The sequence below is a fragment of the Danio rerio genome, chromosome 1 (genome assembly GCF_049306965.1).
Source record: "Danio rerio strain Tuebingen ecotype United States chromosome 1, GRCz12tu, whole genome shotgun sequence".
Lineage (NCBI taxonomy): Eukaryota > Metazoa > Chordata > Actinopteri > Cypriniformes > Danionidae > Danio > Danio rerio.
Window position 1 is genome coordinate 7,661,037 of NC_133176.1, and position 18,263 is coordinate 7,679,299.

General features: G+C 34.9%; 1 protein-coding gene across 2 annotated transcripts in view; it reads left to right on the forward strand.

Moving 5' to 3' along the window:
* Positions 1-14,408, forward strand: part of gtf3c3 (general transcription factor IIIC, polypeptide 3) — a 28,325-nt gene extending 13,917 nt beyond the window's left edge. Inside the window, exons 11-18 of one of the 2 annotated variants that reach the window (NM_001256242.1) lie at positions 1,118-1,320; positions 3,661-3,762; positions 5,060-5,195; positions 7,156-7,381; positions 8,451-8,641; positions 11,296-11,420; positions 13,879-14,031; positions 14,208-14,408. In NM_001256242.1, the coding sequence (NP_001243171.1) occupies positions 1,118-1,320; positions 3,661-3,762; positions 5,060-5,195; positions 7,156-7,381; positions 8,451-8,641; positions 11,296-11,420; positions 13,879-14,031; positions 14,208-14,330 (1,259 nt within the window). In that variant the 3' untranslated portion in view covers positions 14,331-14,408. Of the gene's footprint in view, positions 1-1,117; positions 1,321-3,660; positions 3,763-5,059; positions 5,196-7,155; positions 7,382-8,450; positions 10,132-10,754; positions 11,421-13,878; positions 14,032-14,207 lie in introns of those variants that run through there. The other variant, XR_012400877.1, reaches the window with a different exon arrangement.
* Positions 14,409-18,263: the final 3,855 nt, after the last annotated feature.

The window sequence follows — 18,263 nt, forward strand, 5'->3', positions numbered from 1 at the left end:
TAATATTTTTTCTTGCATTTGCTTTGTAAACCTTAAAAAGGTATTTTTAAAAATGTTTTATTTACTACACTCCCAAAATCATTTGTAGTAATCAAAATCATTGGAGTAATCATAAATCCACAGATTTAAAATTTTTTCAATATTATATTTTATTTTACAAAATTCTGTGCCGAGATGGCAAAAATTCTCTGCAGATTCTATCTGGTAATCACCCATTGCTTTATGAATAATTTTTACATATATCTAAAAACTTCCAATAAAGCTATTACTACTTCTGTAGTAAACATCACTATGACAATTGTGACAGGGTAAAGCTTCAGACACGCTTTCCATCAAGTGTTAACTCTGATGCACTTTGTGAATGGTGTGTTATGATGCCATATTCAAATAAAGGTTTAAAAATAAATGTTGCCATGTAAAATAAAGATTTCAAATGCAGACTGCCCCTAACTACATTTGTTCAGCTGTTAGATGTGTGCTTCTCATAAACAATTGGCAGATATGCATAAGAGTAGCCTTTAAATTAAAAGATCAGAGTTATTATGGCTGAGAGTAAGACGCGTTGTGATGCAGAGAAACGGAATATTAAATGAGAAAACAGTGGGCGTGGCTTGTTTTTTTTTTTTCTACTGCAAGCTGATTGGATGTAGTAAAGTAGGCATTTTATTCAGAAAGATCTGGGAATGGGGCTGAGAAGAGTTATTACAACCTAACAGACACCTCATCCTCATTTCTGTCTGTTGTCAAAACTACAGTTAGAGTGGCGTGTTTGGGTATGTTAGCCATGCCCAATACCTCAGACAGACATAATCTAAAACTGAACAGAAAAAACAGGAAGTGCATTTTCAGATACTAATTTTAGATTACAAGGGTAAACATTTTGCTTTTTTCTTAATGACATGCACAGCTTTGCTCACCACAAAACTAGCAATGTACGCTAACAAACTCATATGATGAGTGTTGATTTCATTTGTACTTTAAATAGCACCAATTCTGTAGTTTTCAGCTAATAATTAAAATGCCATTGTTTTTAAGATTCTCTCCTAAATCTCCAAGTTGTGAGCTTCTTTTGGCTTTAAGGTGTTATCAATATGGTTGTGATTTTTGTTGTTTACAGAGTGTCTAAAGGCACTGGGTCATTTGGAGGTTGCTGTGAAGAGCTACAGTAAGGTTGTTGAAATGGCTCCGCTGCATTTAGAAGCTCGTCTGGCTCTCTCCACCCTTCAGCAGCAGTTGGGTCGACCCAACATGGCCCTCGAGGCCCTGGAGCCCATGTATGATGCCGAAACCCTCGCACAGGACTCTTCAGCTGCACAGCAGGTTTGTATATGATGACATGCACATAACTGATGATAGGCTGTTGGGATTATTAAAAAAAAATGCACACCCAAAATGCAAGGCGTTGAACTGTTACATGTCAGGTATGCATCATTTTTCAAGTCAATTATCCTGCTTGACACCCCACATGAGAAATACTATAGCAACTTGTAGCATATGGTGGTAGGTAGGTAGGTTACTTTATACCCGAAGGTAGATTTGATTTTCAGTCAAGAGTCCTCATGTCATAACAGTGCCACACAAAGGAACTCATTAAGACATGAACCGTAAACATAAAGAATAAATAAATAATCACTTTAAGAGCCCCCCCCAAGTAAATGTTTAAAATGATCTAAAATACACAAGTCACCGAAACATCTCTGCTTTAGGCCGTACTCACACTAGGTACAGTTGCCTCGAACCGGGCCAAAGCACGCTTGCCCCCCCTCCTGTCTCCCCCGACAGCCCGCGCTCACACCACCAACGGGCTTCGGCATGCTTACGTCATCACTGCTGCGCTGTTCAGTGAGAAGCGCTCTCTCACTCAGCAGCACAGTGGAGATTTCTCTAGTTATATCGTTTCAGTTGTTTGATATGCAGTCAAATATTTCGCCAAACAGTCCTTAGGGATGCGGGGACACGCAGTCAGATATTTCGCCGAACAGATCCGCCACTTTTGGCGCTCATAAACAATCATAAAGCTCTCGTGCTGCAGGAATGAGGAGGTCTGCTGAAGGCGCGCAGCTGTCGAGCAGTGAGGGGTTTGCGTCTTTAATAAACTGCGGCAGTTTGCGTTCACTGAACAGTAAAAATGATTAATAAATCCATATGAAACAGTCCCTTAAAAGTCACGTCTCTCTTTCAGTTTCGGGCTTTTTGGCGCGTTTTGCACTTACACACAAGCGTACCGCACCAATGCCCAAGTGAACCGGGCTCAGGCACACCTCTTCCAACCGGGCCAGGGCCGGCCAAGTAACCCGTGCTTGACCCCGATTCAGCGCACTCACACTTCTCAAACGATCCGGGAAACGGGCCTGGGCACGGTACGGATGGCATAGTGTGAGTAGGCCCTTAGTCTATGCCTAAATGTCTAATGGTTGCTGGTATGAAACTATTTTTGTATTGTTTCGTTCTACAGCTTAATACTAGCAACCTGCGACCAGAAGGAAGGTAGTGTAGGGGGATGAGCAGTGTCACTTAAAATTGAATTTGTGGTTCTCTTTATCTCCCTTGTGTACACAGCCTCTGGATTGGCTAGTGACACCGCGGTCAGCTTACTGGACCACTTAACTATTTAATTTAATGAGTTTTTATTGTGATGTTTGTGAGTTTTTATTGTATACTGTGATGTTTTTGAACCATTCTATAGTAAAGTACTTGAAATAATCTGTTGTGGTCATTCTATGGTTGCTATCGCACAGCAACTATAGTAATATAAATAGTGCTGTTCAAAGATTAATCGCATTCAAAATAAAAGTTTGTTTTGATAATTTACATGTTTGTATTATATTTTATTGTGTATATTTGATACACAAACATATATAGAAACTAATGTATAAAACAAAAATACAAAAATATTGTTACACAGATATTTAAATTTACATATAATTTGTATCTCATGCATATGTGTGTGTGTGTGTATATATATATATATATATATATATATATATATATATATATATATATACATACATTTTCTCAAATATATTCATGCATGTGTATAATAATATATACATAATGATTTTACACAGCACACACACACTTATATTATGTATGCATGCATGTGTGTTATAATATATACGTAATGATTATACACAGCACACACACACTTATATTATGTATGCATGCATGTGTGTTATATATACGTAATGATTATACACAGCACACACACACTTATATTATGTGAAAAACTTTTCTTATGGATGTGATTAATCGATTATTTTTTGCACAGCACTAAATATAAACAAATGACCCAATACTGACATTTTCTACAACTATTATACTACAATATACCACATTTAACAGTATTAAACACTAAAGTATACTATACTAATTATTAATTTTTTCTGTGTTAGTTAAAGAGTTGTAGCTAGTATTATATATACAGTAAAATACACTTTACTTTAGCATGTTTCAGAAACACTAGTATTTACTGGTAATTACTATAGTATTGTTTTTGTAGACTGTGTAATGCGGTCTAAAATTATCTGGAAATACTTTAGCCATGTTTATTTGAACATAATTGCAGCTTGGATTGTTCATCAGCCTGTCAGAATAATGCGTTCAGCAGCCCTGTGTAAGTTATGTGAGTGTTGAGCTTGTGATGTGTGTGATGTGTTTTAGGAGCTGAAGCTGTTGCTGCATCGCTCGACTCTCTTGCTTTCTCAAGGACGGATGGATGATTACATTGATACAGTATTGACCATGCTGTCCATGTTTCTTAAGGTCAGAACACGTGATATAAATGCAGTCAATGTCTGATGAGGATATAAAGCTTAACTTGGGGCCAGGATATGTAAAATACTGTTCCTTACTGGTGGAGCTGTATGCAAAATAAGCTGAGATTTCAGTGTAAATTGCTAAGTATTTTTATTTTTTAATTTATTTTTTTATAAGTTTTGCTCACTAATGCTGCATTTATTAACTTTCCAACTTATTTTGTATTTTTTGGAAATAATTAAGTCAAACGTTTTAGAATATTATTGTACATTTTAAAATTATGGAAAATAAGCAGGGATCCAAAATTATTGTAACAAATATTGACCCCCCAAATATAAATTAAATGTATATAAAAAACTTGCGCCAACCAGAAAAATGGTTGTAAGTGACACCATCCTGATCACATGAGCCGTCACGCGGTTAGAGACGAATCTCAAAATGAACTATTATACAGTATGCTGGGAGTTTGTGTTTGTATACCTCAAATTTTATAAAATAAAAAGTTATAGGGGAGCATTGCAGTGGGTAGCTAGAAGCAAGAAGGTCACTGGTTTGAGCCTTGGTTGGGTCAGTTGGCATTTCTGTTTGGAGTTTGCATGTTCTCTCCGTGGGTTTCCTCTGGGGTTTCCTCCTGGTGCTCCAGTTTCCCCCACAAGTCCAAAGACATGCACTATAGGTGAACTGGGTTGGCTAAATTGTCTGTTGTGTATGTGTGTGAGTGCAAAATTGTATGGGTGTTTCCCATTAATGGGTTGCAGGTGGAAGGGCATCCACTGCTTAAAACATATATTGAATAAGTTGGCGGTTCGTTCCGCTGTGGTGACCCCTGATTAATAAAGGGACTAAGCCGAAGGAAAATGAATCAATAAAAAAGTTTTAGGAAGAACCCTTTAGAGTGTCTAATTCTTTCTGGTTTTATGAAGTGAAAAGGTAGTTAATCCACACATAGTAGGCTGCATTTATTTGATTAAAATTGCAATAAAATTAGAATTTTCTTAATAAATAATATATGCTTTAAAATATATAATATTATGATATACACTGAATTCTGAGCAGCATTGATCCAGTCTTAACACATATGCTGAGTGTTTCAGGAGAAATTAAATATGATAGTTCTTAATTAGTCTATATACAATTGAATCAGCATACATGTATACCAATGTTTGTAGTCAAGAAACTGTGTATCTGTCCACCAGCATTAATGATTTAGTTCCTTTCCTGCTCTCTGATTTGGAGATTAGAATTAGAGAATTTCTCTCAGAATTAAATGAATTTGTGATAGAGTGCTGTTTGTTTTGTACAGGTGGCGATGGTGAGGGCTCAGGTGTGTGTTGTTGCTGACATGTCCTCGGGTGTCAAACATCTGAAACTTATAAAAGTGTCCCGCAGTGCACTGACGGAGATTGTTGACCAGGAGGCAGCTTATCTGGATGTGACTGGTAAGTCAGATTTAAAGGGTGAGTTCACTCAGAAATGCATATTTGCTTTGTTCACTCACCCAAAATGTAGGTGACTTTCTTTTTTTTTCTTATGAGGAAATAGAAGAAACCGAATATATCTGTGATCCTTAGCGTTACTTAAAATACAGCTACAGACACTTCAAGAGTAAAAAAACATATGTAGAGAAAAACTAAATTAATTCATGTGGCCCCTAAAGGAAACCTCAAATTTTATGCTAACTCTTATGATAGACTCTTCACTTTTATGGTAGACTCATTTTACCCATCACTTACAGTTAAACAGATGATTTTTACCATTGTTGAATCCATTTAATCAATCTCAGGGTCCGTTGGGAGCACTTTTAGCATAGCTTAGCATAAATCATTAAATCTGATTAGACCGTTAGCATCTCACTAAAAATCTTTAAAAAAAAAAATTTATGGTAGACTGGTATTACAAGTCACCCATAGTTATACCGTTGAGTTTTACCCTTTTTTTAATCCATTTAACCCATCCCAGGGTCTAGCGGGAGCACTTTAGCATAGCTTAGCATAAATCATTGAATCAGATTAGACCATTAGCATCTCACTCGTCTTTTCTTTTTTTAATTTTATGATAGACTCATTTTACAAGTCACCCAGAGTTAAACAGTTGAGTTTTACCATGTTTGAATGAATTTAACCAATCTCAGGGTCTGCTGGAAGCACTTTTAGCATAGCATAAATCATTGAATCAGATTAGACCGCTAGCATCTAAATCAAAAAATGTATGGGAGACTCATTTTACAAGATACTGACATTTGTTAAATGGATTGAATTTTTTTTTTAATTCAACTGATTAACTCTAGGTGACTTGTAAAATGAGTCTACCATAAAACTTTAGAAAATGTTGAGTGTGATGCTAATGGTCTAATTCGATTCAAAGATTTATGCTAAGCTATGCTAAAGGGATCCCGCCAGACCATGAGACCATGAATTCATTTAACTGACCATGAGGTTGGTTAAATGAATTCAAAAATGGTAAAACTCAACTGTTTAACTCTAGGGGAGTTTCTAAATGTGTTGCTTTAAGGTTTTATTAAACTCAATGATTGGGGTGTACATTATTTACAGCATTGTTAAATTTAAGTCTGATTTGCAAACTAATTCAATCTAACTACATTAACACTTATTGCTTTTCAGCAGCTGTGATAGGTCTTAAGGGTCACACAATGAACTGTCTGATCAATAATATTTACATTCTACACCCAAGCAGCAGTCGATTGAAATTTATTCAGCTTTGAAACAACTAAAACAGGGACCCGGTTCTATAAAATCGACCAGGGTTTGTAATGTTTCATTAAAATATAATTATTTACTCCTCCTCATGTAATATCTTACTATTTAGGCTAATTTCATGATAAATACAGGTAAATAGGGATAAAAAAACGATAACTAATTGTTATCAGCTTACTTTTAAAGTTGATTAATTACATTATGAATTGCACAAAGCTTTTGTATTCTAAGTTTTGTAAAATGTTATGCTAAAATATGCAAATGAGATGTATACGTGCAATGTGAACATTAGATAAAGTCGTTTAATTTTATGACATACTGTATATGAGAAGATTTTTACAGAAGGGATTTGATGATTTTTAAAAAAAAAAAAAATTTCTTTTTTTTTTGATTTAAAAAAAATAATAAATATATATATTTTTTTCATTCTGTAATTCAGAAAATAATTCTGTATTTAAATAAATAACTCATTTTGAGAAAAATTCAATATATACTTGTAATGGAAATCTACATACACTGCAACCATAGAATTATTCAAATTTGTATTTTAATGTTTTTTTATATCACACTACAAAAACTTTGCGAAAAAGCTGTTTTTCTTTTTAAATCTCAAAGTTGATGTGCAGTAAAGTTAAATTTTGACCAAGAATTTCATACCTTATATTTTCCATCCTCTTTCCGTCAGGTAAGACGAGTGTCCTCTCTAAAGACGACTGGTGGAAGCTGTCTCTCCGCTGTTTGTCTGTATTGTGTGAGGAGAAGCGCTTCGCTGAGGCAGAGTTATTAGTGGACTCAACTTTAGAGTATTACTCCTTCTATGATGACCGTGTGAAGCGGAAAGAGCTGGAATACCTCGGTCTGTCCGCTGCCTTCCTCGACCACAACTTCCGCACAGCCTACAACTACATAAGGTCAGTCTGGAGGATACTAGTATCAAGATTTAACAAGAGACTGGAAGTATTTCCCAGAGATTTAGCTGATGCCAAATTCTGACCCTACCATCCGAATGTTGCAGCAGAAATCGAGACTCATCAGAACGGGCAACGTTTTTCCAATCTTCTGTTGTTCAATTTTGGTGAGCCTGTGCGAATTGTAGCCTCAGTTTCCTGTTCTTAGCTGACAGGAGTGGCACCCGGTGTGGCCTTCTGCTGCTGTAGCCCATCTGCCTCAAGGTTGGACGTGTTGTGTGTTCAGAGATGCTCTTCTGCAGACCTCAGTAGCAACGAGTGCTTATTTGACACAGAGAGAGGGAGGTAGCGAGCGAGAAAAAGAGAGAGAGAGCGCACACATACACACAGGCAAAACATCATCGTATTAGTAGTCGTAGTTGTCGTATTAGCAGTCGTCGTTGCAGAACTAGTAGCGTTAGTAGTAGTATTAGTCGCAGTAGTAGTATTAGTCATAGTAGTCATAGTATTATTATTTTTAGTCATGGTAGTAGTAGTTGTAGTTGTTGTATTAGTAGTCATAGTAGTGGTAGTAGTCGTCGTCGTAGTCATCGTAGTAGCGTTAGTAGTTGTATTGGTATTAGTAATAGTAGTTGTAGTATTGTTAGTCATAGTAGTAGTCGTAGTATTTATATTTTTAGTCATGGTAGTAATAGTAGTCATCGATGTAGTAGTAGTCATTGTAGTCTTAGTAGTAGTAGTCGTTGTCGTAATAGTCTTAGTAGTAGTAATAGTCGTCATAGTAGTAGTATTGTTAGTCATATTATTATTATTTTTAGTCATGGTAGTAGTAGTCGTTGTAGTAGTATTAGTTTTAGTAGTCATACAGGCATATACATATGACTGTAACACTAATAAAGTGTATATACTGCATAAAGAGAAAATGCAGGATGTGTTCAGCTCATGCAGAATGATTTTCAAGGAAGAGCTGGTAACTGAAATGTGATGCTGAATGTTTCTTTATTTGATTTAGAAGTGACCATTTGTGATTCTTCCTCAGTAGAGGATTTCACATGTGCTTCATCTGTTGCAGGCTGATGTTAATGGACAGCGTGGAGCGGCCTCAGCTGTGGAACGTGTTTAATCAGATCACTCTTCACTCTCAGGACGCCAGACATCATCGCTTCTGCCTGCGCCTCATGCTGAAGCACCCGGATAACCACGCGCTCTACCTTCTCAACGGACACACCTCGCTGGTCTCTGGGACGTTCAAACATGCACTCGGTACGATTTACGCAAGAAACCAAAGCCGATTTTCTCAATAAAGCAGATATTTTGAACAGATGCAAAAGTAAATATTTTGAAGAATGTTTGAAAGCTGCAGCCATTGACTTCTGTAGTGTTTGTTTTTCCTACTATTAATGTCAGTAGCTGTTTTTTAACCAAAATTCGTCAGGATGTCTTGGTTTGTGATGGAGTTGAAAGAAATTCATAAACGTTTAGAACCGTTGAGTGAGTAAATGGTGAGGAAATAATTTTTTTAGATGAACTTTGAAATTTAAGTGGCAAACAAGCAGATGTGATCATTAGGTGTGTGTAGTTTACTAACATCACAGACACATTTAAAACTTAGTTTTTTGGACACAAATTGTGGTGCAAATACCTTTAAACTGACTACTGTAAGTCACGTTGACGGTCGGCAAAAGTTTGCTTGCAGTGTTCAAGTGTTTACACTCAGAGAGCAGCATTTACAGCGGATCTCTCAGTCCATAATATTGTAGTGCTATTAACGTAAACTAAGTAACTTAGAAATCATTTTGACTAAGATCTGTCTTTAAACACTGAACGAATACTGATGACGATACAAACTATAACTTTGCCATCTGAATGAACAAAGAAAGGTCGCTGATTGCACAAACTTAACGAATCTGTGGAGACAGGACAATCAACACATACTGGAGCTGTGTCTTTTTTTAAAGGAGACGAGCAGCAAATCCGAATTTCACCATTTCCAGATGAGAAAATGTAAAAGATTTTCCATACAAACGTATTACTGTCGCGCGTCGCGTGCACTGTAATCCACATGCGAGTCCTGCAGCGCTCTCATAGAGAGAAAATGAAAACAAAACCTTCACTGCAGCACATTATAAAAGCAACACTGACATCCCGTATCTCCAAACTATTCTTATTCTATTCCCACTTCTTTTGGCAACACGACGTGTGTCATATCTCTGCCATCTGAACACTGTTTCAGGTACAGTCTTCGAAGCTACCATGTATATTAATGAAGTTGCAGCGCATACATAATGGAGCACACTGATTGGTTTGAACCAAGCCATACTCACGAATCAATGCAGCTCACTCAGAGACGTAATACGGTACTCCCAGGTGCAGACGTCCAGTCTACATGCTGGAATACACGCCAAGATCTCATGGCCGTGACGCAGCTTCAAAAATTCGTTTTAAACCGGAAGTACGAATTTGCTCGAAATAACGCAAAAACAACCAATTTTCACTTTTTAGTGAAATATATGTGTCCTAATAGTGTTTTTAGCAGTGTGGGACACATAGACAACTGTCAACAGCTCAAAAATGTGTTTTGGTGTTTTGTGACCCTTTAAAATGGCAAAAGTGGATTCGGACATGCCCTAATGCTTTTGCGCCATGCGCTTTAGACTTTGCGCCTAGATTGCCAAGCTCTTAGTAAATCCTAGTGTTTCTTTTCGCCCAATTGTGTGTGATTTGGTTCAAATATAACTTTTGGGGAGTGCAAGGCAAGGCAAGGCAAGTTTATTTATATAGCACATTTCATACACAGTCGCAATTCAAAGTGCTTTACATAAACAGGAATAAAAAAGACAAGTTTAGGAAAATAAAATGCAGACAATAAAAATTATTAAAAACAGATAAAAACAAATTAAAATGAGTTAAAATAGGTTATAAAAGAATGAAAAAGAAAACGAAAAACATAATAGTGCGATCTGTCGGACGCAGCACAGTGCTCATTCAGTAAAGGCACAGCTAAACAGATGTGTTTTCAGTCTTGATTTGAATGTGCCTAATGTTGGAGCACATCTGATCATTTCTGGAAGCTGATTCCAGCAGCAAGGGGCGTAGTGGCTGAAGGCAGATTCACCCTGCTTAGACTGAACTCTTGGAACTTCTAGTTTATATGATCCTAAAGATCTGAGTGATCTGTTAGGTTTGTATTCAGTGAGCATATCTGTAATGTATTGAGGTCCTTGGCCATTTAGTGATTTATAGACCAGTAATAATACTTTAAAATCTATTCTGAATGTAACTGGCAGCCAGTGTAGAGACCTGAGGACAGGTGTGATGTGCTCTGATTTCCTGCTTCTGGTCAGAATTCTGGCTGCAGCATTTATTATATATGCAGTGTTTATCATCTTTGATAATATAAAAAAAAATTAACAGCGTGTGAGGTGACATTATAAAGCTTAAAATGTGTAACTTGAGTGTCCAAAAGCATTCACTGTTGGATAAAGCACAGCATGATAAACTTGTAATATAATTGCCATGTTCTGTCTTAGCAAGCAATAATGACGACTAGCAATTTGCTTTGATTTAGTTGAACTGTTTACTGAAGTTTTGTTGCATATTAAACAGGAAAGAAGTCTGCTACACACACACACACACACACACACACACACACACACGCATTGAATCAGTTGCTATGGTTGCCGGCATGCTCGCACCAGCACTAAGCAATATCTGAGTCTCATACTTAAAGCTGAACAGCATAATAAATGTCAAAGTAAATAGAAGATTAGACTAAACATTCACACTGTTATATGTCAATTTAAGATGCTGTCATGTTTCTTTGTGCATGTGCTTTATTATATATGGTGTAATCTGAGGGAATGTCATTATATAAGATGATTATTGTTGATATTTTATTCCACTTTTTCTTTTAATAGGTCAGTACATGCAGGCGTTCAGAAACGAGCCTGATCATCCTCTTCATAGCCTGGCTATTGGACTCACGTTCTTCCACATGGCTTGTCAAAAGTTTGTCATGAAAAGACATTCGCTCACTGTGCAGGTACGGGATCATGACCGTTTTTCTTATTTTATCTAAACAAGCTGCTTTTGGAAGCAAAATTGCTGACACTTTCACTCAAGCAAGCTTTCTGTCATGCACAGGTATAATCAAAAAGAAATATTGTGGCAGTAAAAAAAGATCTGTTTATTCATTTTCCTTTGACTTAGTTGTTTGTTTATCAGGGGTCGTCACAGCAGAATGAACCGCCAACTTATCCAGCATATATTTTACACAGCGGATGCCCATCCAGTTGCAACCTAGTACTGGGAAACACCCATACACACTCATACACTACAGCAAATTTAGTTTACCCAGATTCTCTATACCGCATGTCTTTGGACTGTGGGGGAAACCGGAGCACCTGGAGGAAACCTACACTAACACAGGGAAAACATGCAAACTCCACACAGAAATGCCAACTGACCCAGTTAGCCCTCGAACCAGCAACCTTCTTGCTGTGAGGTGACAGTGCTAACCACTGAGCAATAACAGTAACAATTTTTACATCTTTGTTAACCTAACTTAAAGGAAATAAAGTTGTTCATTGTTAGTTCAAATTAACTTGCATGACTTTAATGTTACGTAGCTTGACATTGGATTTTAATAAAGTATTAGTAAATGTTGAACTATGATTAATTTATGCTGTATAGGTATTGTTCATTAGTAGTTCATGTTAGTAAATAAACTAACACTAATGAAACCTTATTGTAAAGTGTGATCTTCAAATTGTGTTTTTTATCATTTTAACCTACTTGCTATTAAATTAAATGTTTTTTTATTTTTATTTTTATTATTTATTTATGAATTGTTCATTAGATGTAATAGTAGTATGTCTTTGATTGTTTTTATTTGATTTATTATTATTATTTTAAAATAACAAGTACATATTTTTTATATCATACATTATTATTTACATTTTAATTAAATACATTTTAATAATTAAATTCATAATACATACATTTTAATTAAATACATAATAATAATAATAATGATGGCTATTTATTTATTTTATTATCCTTTATTTTGTAGAAATAATAATAGTAGTAATAGTAGCCCTAGTAATATTTATTTTATTAGTTTAGTTTTTATTTTTATTGGTTTGATTGTTTTATAACTCATTCATATTAAAATTAACGATTATAATTATTTAATTTATTATAATTATAATAATTATTATTCTTATTAATTATTAATTATAATAATAATAATTATTATTAATAATTGTTATTATAATTAATATAATAATTAATTATTATTATTAGTTATAGTTCGACTAATAGTAGTCATCGTCATTGTAGTAGTAATAGTAGTAGTAGTAGTAGTCGCTGTCATAATAGTCTTAATAGTAGTAGTAGTAGTCGTCGGCATAGTAGTTGTTGTCATAGTAGTCATCGTAGTAGTAGTTTTCGTAGTAGTAGTCGTCATAGTAATAGTGGTCATAGTTGTTTTAGTAGTAGTAGTAGTAGTCGTCATCATAGTAGCAGCCATTGTCGTAGTAGTAGTCGTCGAAGTAGTAGTCGTCATCATAGTAGTTGTAGTCACCGTCACAGTAGTAGTCTTCATCGTAGCAGTAGCCGTAGTAGTAGTTGTCGTTGTAGTAGTAGTCGTCATAGTAATAGTGGTCATAGTCGTTGTAGTAGTAGTAGTAGTCGTCATCATAGTAGCAGCCATTGTCGTAGTAGTAGTAGTTGTTGAAGTAGTCATCATAGTAGTAATAGTCGTAGTCGTCGTTGTCGTCATCTTAGTAGTAGTCGTCATCGTAGTAGTAGCTGTAGTTGTTGTTGTATTAGTAGTAGTAGTAGTAGTCGTCATCGTAGCAGTAGCCGTAGTAGTAGTTGTCGTTGTAGTAGTAGTTGTCATAGTAATAGTGGTCATAGTTGTAGTAGTAGTCGTCATCATAGTAGCAGCCATTGTCGTCGTAGTAGTCATTGTCCTAGTAGTAGTCGTCATCATAGTAGTAGCCGTAGTAGTAAGTGTTGTTGTAGTAGTAGTCATCATCGTAGTAGTAGCCGTAGTAGTTGTCATTGTAGTAGTAGTCGTCATCGTAGAAGTAGCCGTAGTAGTAGTTGTCGTTGTAGTAGTAGTCGTCATCATAGTAGTAGCCCTAGTAGTAGTTGTTGTTGTAGTAGTGGTCATCATCGTAGTAGTCTTAGTAGTAGTAGTAGTAGTAGTAGTAGTAATCGTCAACATAGTAGTATTTATGTGATTATTTTTTATCATCATAATAATAATTATTATTATTATTACTGCCCAAATGTGTTGCAACATTGAAAATTTGTTGTGCAAATAAGATACATCTTAAGATACATTTTATGAATTGTCTTAAATTTAACTGTAGTAACGATAATCAAGTTGCATTTGCAATCTTAAAGCCATATCCCACTACTCTGCATCTATATTTTGTGCTATTAATGAATTTGTGTGTTTACATATTTGCCATATTCCACTTGTTCCTCAGGGTTTCTCTTTCCTGTGGCGCTATGTGGATCTCCGAGGTCAGTGTCAAGAGTCTCTGTATAATCTTGGCCGGGCTTTACATCAGCTTGGACTCACTCATTTAGCCATTCACTACTATGAGAAAGCCCTCACCCTCCCCCCACTCAAAATGGAGGTAAGACGCTTTCACTTTAATATGTATGTGAGCCACCATGCATCCATAAATCATCACAGAGGCCTCACAGATTATCAAACATAAGTCTCTACGTTATATCTGTGCTTATGTATGTCTTTATCCATGCTGTTTGAACTGCTGTGTGAAATGCAAATGACTTCTCTTATGATCTGAAGGGGATTGAGGACGATCAAGTGGACTTGAGAAGAGAGATTGCCTACAACTTATCCCTTATTTACCAGTCCAGTGGTAATAAGGACATGGCCCGACACATCATCTATACTTACTGTACTATATGATCCTGTGATCCCATCTAATGTTGCTTTTGTAAATGTACATTTCCATTTTCTGTTCAATAAAATGTTATATTTATTATAGTTATGCAATGTTTTTGTTTCTTTGAGTGAAGAGTTTTTAATATTTATATAATATTTATTATTTAATATTTACATATAGTTATTATTATTAATAAGATTAATAATAAACTCATAATAGTCCCGGGATTACCAAACTTTTCAGCTTGCAACCCCCCCCCCCAATAACAATACCTGTGATTTGAGACCCCCACATTTCTTTGAGGTGGTTAGAGATATACAAATGTTGCGCACACAACAATAAGCCTATATCAGAGGTGTCCAAACTTGGTCCTGGAGGGCCGGTGTCCTGCATATTTTAGTTCTAACCCGAATTAAACACACCTGAACCAGCTAATCAAGCTCTTTCCAGGTATACTAGAAACTTCCAAGGAGGTGTGTTAAAGGAAGTTGGAGCAAAACTATGCAGGACACCGGCCCTCCAGGCCCTCTGAGTTTGGACACCCCTGGCCTATGTAAACATGAGCATATTGACAACACAAAAAATACTTAACAACCATAGGCTATAATTCATATAGTCATTTATTAATGCGTTTAATTTAATATTAACCTCAGCTAAAGAGACTGGTGGGCACAATGTTTTCAGCACAAGTCTATTCTTGGTTTAATTTTTTACTTACTTGCTACTAAATTAAATGTAAAATTTTATTTGTAATCAATTATTGTATATTTTTTATCATATTATATTATTATTAATATTATTTATTAGATGTAATAGTAGTATTTGATTATTTTTTAATTCATTAAATTATCACCTTATACGTGCACTTGCTGTGCATTTGTGTGGCGCTTGAGGACTTTAATGTTTGCAGACTGTTAGTTATGTGTCTCTTCTGTTAAAGGCACAAAAGGGAAATATGTGTGGGGGTGTTTGTTTGTATATTTGTTTTTGTTGTTGACAGCTTGTTTTTTTTTTGTGCAAACTTATAAAAAAAATCCTATAAATAAAGTAATATATAAAATTTGTTAATTTGTTATTATAAAATAAAATAATAATTTTTTAATATTATAAAATTATTATTTATTTTTAGTCGTAGTAGTATTTATTTTAACATATTTTATTAATTTACTTACTATTATTTGTATTGTTTTAATTAGTTTGATGTTTTTTATTCATTTTTAATAATTATTATTATTATTTAATTTTATTGTTATTGTCTTTATTTTATTAATATTTTTTGTAGAAATAATAATAGTATAGTAGTCGTCGTCGTCTTATTTGAATTTTTTTAATTAATTTACTTATTTTTAACTAGTTTTTATTAGTTTGATTGTTTTTTTATTCTTATTATAATAATAATAATTCTAATAAATTATTGTTTATTTAATATATTATTAGCAGTTGTCGTCATCACAGTAGTACTTTTGTTACTTTTCGAGAAGTGTCTGCCAAATGATTAAATGCACATTTCAAGACATTAAAAACATTACATTGTTATATTTTTAGTATAATAATAGCCTTGTTTGTGCATAAAGTAATCTCTATCGAGTAATCCCTGAAATGCCTCATATTTGGCCTTTCTTATTCATTTCCAAGCAGACTGAAAATTTGGTTTAGTCTGTAATTCAGCCATAAAAGTGCTGAGGATATTTATTTCAGTGCATTCACAGTATTCCCTGCAGGGAGTGCAAATTATTATTGGTTTTATTAATTGCCACAGTCGAAATCCCACCCTTGTTCACACCCTCTGTTCAATGAAATCAATTTCCCCTTTGTGAATCGATTCATTTGGATGATTCATTTGAATGAATCATCTCCAAATGATTCAACAAGTTCTTTGAGTTCCCAACTAGCATTAGCTGTTAAATCACACAAGTAACTGTTGTTATTTGAAAGGTAGGGGTGTTTTCTTTGAGCTGTTTTATTTGTTATTTCAACATCGTACAACTTGTGGAATTAAACGGTTTCTCAGTTAAATGTTGTCCTGTCATAACAAAGTAAACATCAGTGTAAAGATTGTTTAGCTTTCATTTGATGTAGAGATCTCAGTTTTAAATTCTGAAAAGACTGCGTTGAATTCTGACTTGCATCTATAACAAAGTGAACAAATGACAAATCTCTTAAAAGTGCAGTAGGTGATCGTCTTCAGAAACATGTTTTGTTGTTGTGCCGGTTGAAAGTCTCTTCACATTCCAATAGTAATGATTAAAGTAAGTGATCTAAATGTATTTGTTTTTTTTTATTTTTTTCTGTAAGACATAAAACTAAAAAACGTTTATCCAATTAAAAGTTGTCCTGCTGACAGTTCCCATAATTCTGATAAGCAGCCCAAACTGACTGTCAGCAAATGTAGAATGTAAGTTAGATCCACCGTTTGTGCGTTCATGTGCACACGAGAGAGTGAGAGCAGTAAAAACAAATGCTGAATCAAACCTTTTTAAATTCCTGAATTGATATTGGAGTTCGTTTTTGCATGCTGGAGGAAGTATGACACCATGGCTGAAGTATTTCTGTTAAACAGGTAATGTTCTGTTTTAAAACTCTTTTAGTCAAGCAATGATGTAGACTGTGTTGTTATGAATAGGTTAAATGCACAGAAGTGTTGTTCAGCCACTGAAATCTCCCAGTAAAGATTGATTTGACTATTCTGTTTTATAAGGGCCTTTTACAGCATTGATGATTTTTTGATTTCGTTTAAGAACAAAACATAAGTAAAAAGCGTTATTCCGCCAAGCCTGCTTTACTGAGGTCAAGTTGCTTTTGTATTTACATCACATTGGTTCATTTTTGAACAATGACAGCCTGTGACGCGCTCCCTATATTGTTTACTGTTGCTCTGAATATTCCATCTGTAATATCATGTAAGTATAGCTTAGTAATGAGTGTAATTCCTGCAGCCCGCTGGCCAAGCACTAAGCATACAGTAGTCGCTTTAGGACAAAGCAAATGAGAGAGTGAGACCAGCGATCTTTGCATGCATGAAATATTGCACATCATGACAAGTTTTGCTTGCTAAATATCTGAAAACGTGTTAGATATAATACAGTTTTTTGTTTGGAATTGTAGTATTATAAAGTACTATACATTTTTCTCACTGGCGAATGACATGATCTGGTTGTCTATTGTCATCTTAAAAGGGTAAATTCATTAAATTTGGGTGGCAGGGGAGGGATGGGCCCTTTTCACACTTCCAAGTTGTGAACACTTCCACTAGCGAAAGTCATCATGATTAAGAAAACTTCTGAATGTGAGAGTACAACAAATATCAAACTTATTTACTTATAACAAATTTGTTCAAATAATAAAAGAAAAACTCCATGATGATGTTATAAAGATGTTCAGAAAAGGGGGAAAAATTGTGTGAGACTGATGACGGCAGCCAGAGGAGAAAATAACATCAAATTTACTGTTCTAAAAAAATTCAAAGATGATTCCTTGGATTTAATCCTTTTTTTTACGTTAAGTGCTTGTAAACAATTTAATTGTGTTGAATTTAAACAAACAAATTAAGTTAAACATGACTAATTTTAATTGGTCTGTTTAAATTCAACACTAATAATTGTTTGCAACAGTTCTGCATGCAACACTTTTTTCAGTGTCATAGACTCCCTATTAGAAATGCCTTGCACAAGCGGTAAATCGTTTTTTTTTGTTTTTTTTTTGTCATGTGAAGCAAAGATGATATAATACATACACAAATACATATAAATGTTCATATGTTTTTTTATAATCTAAATATTAAAAACTTTCAAGGATTTAAGATGCTGATGATCGTTAAACGTGTCATAACCAATGACTGTATAAAATGGTCATAACAGGCTTTTGAAAATGGTGCATTGAGTTTCAAAGCTATTATGCTAACGGTTAGCATTTTGGCAGATCACCTACTGCACCTTAATGTCAGTCAACACATCAAA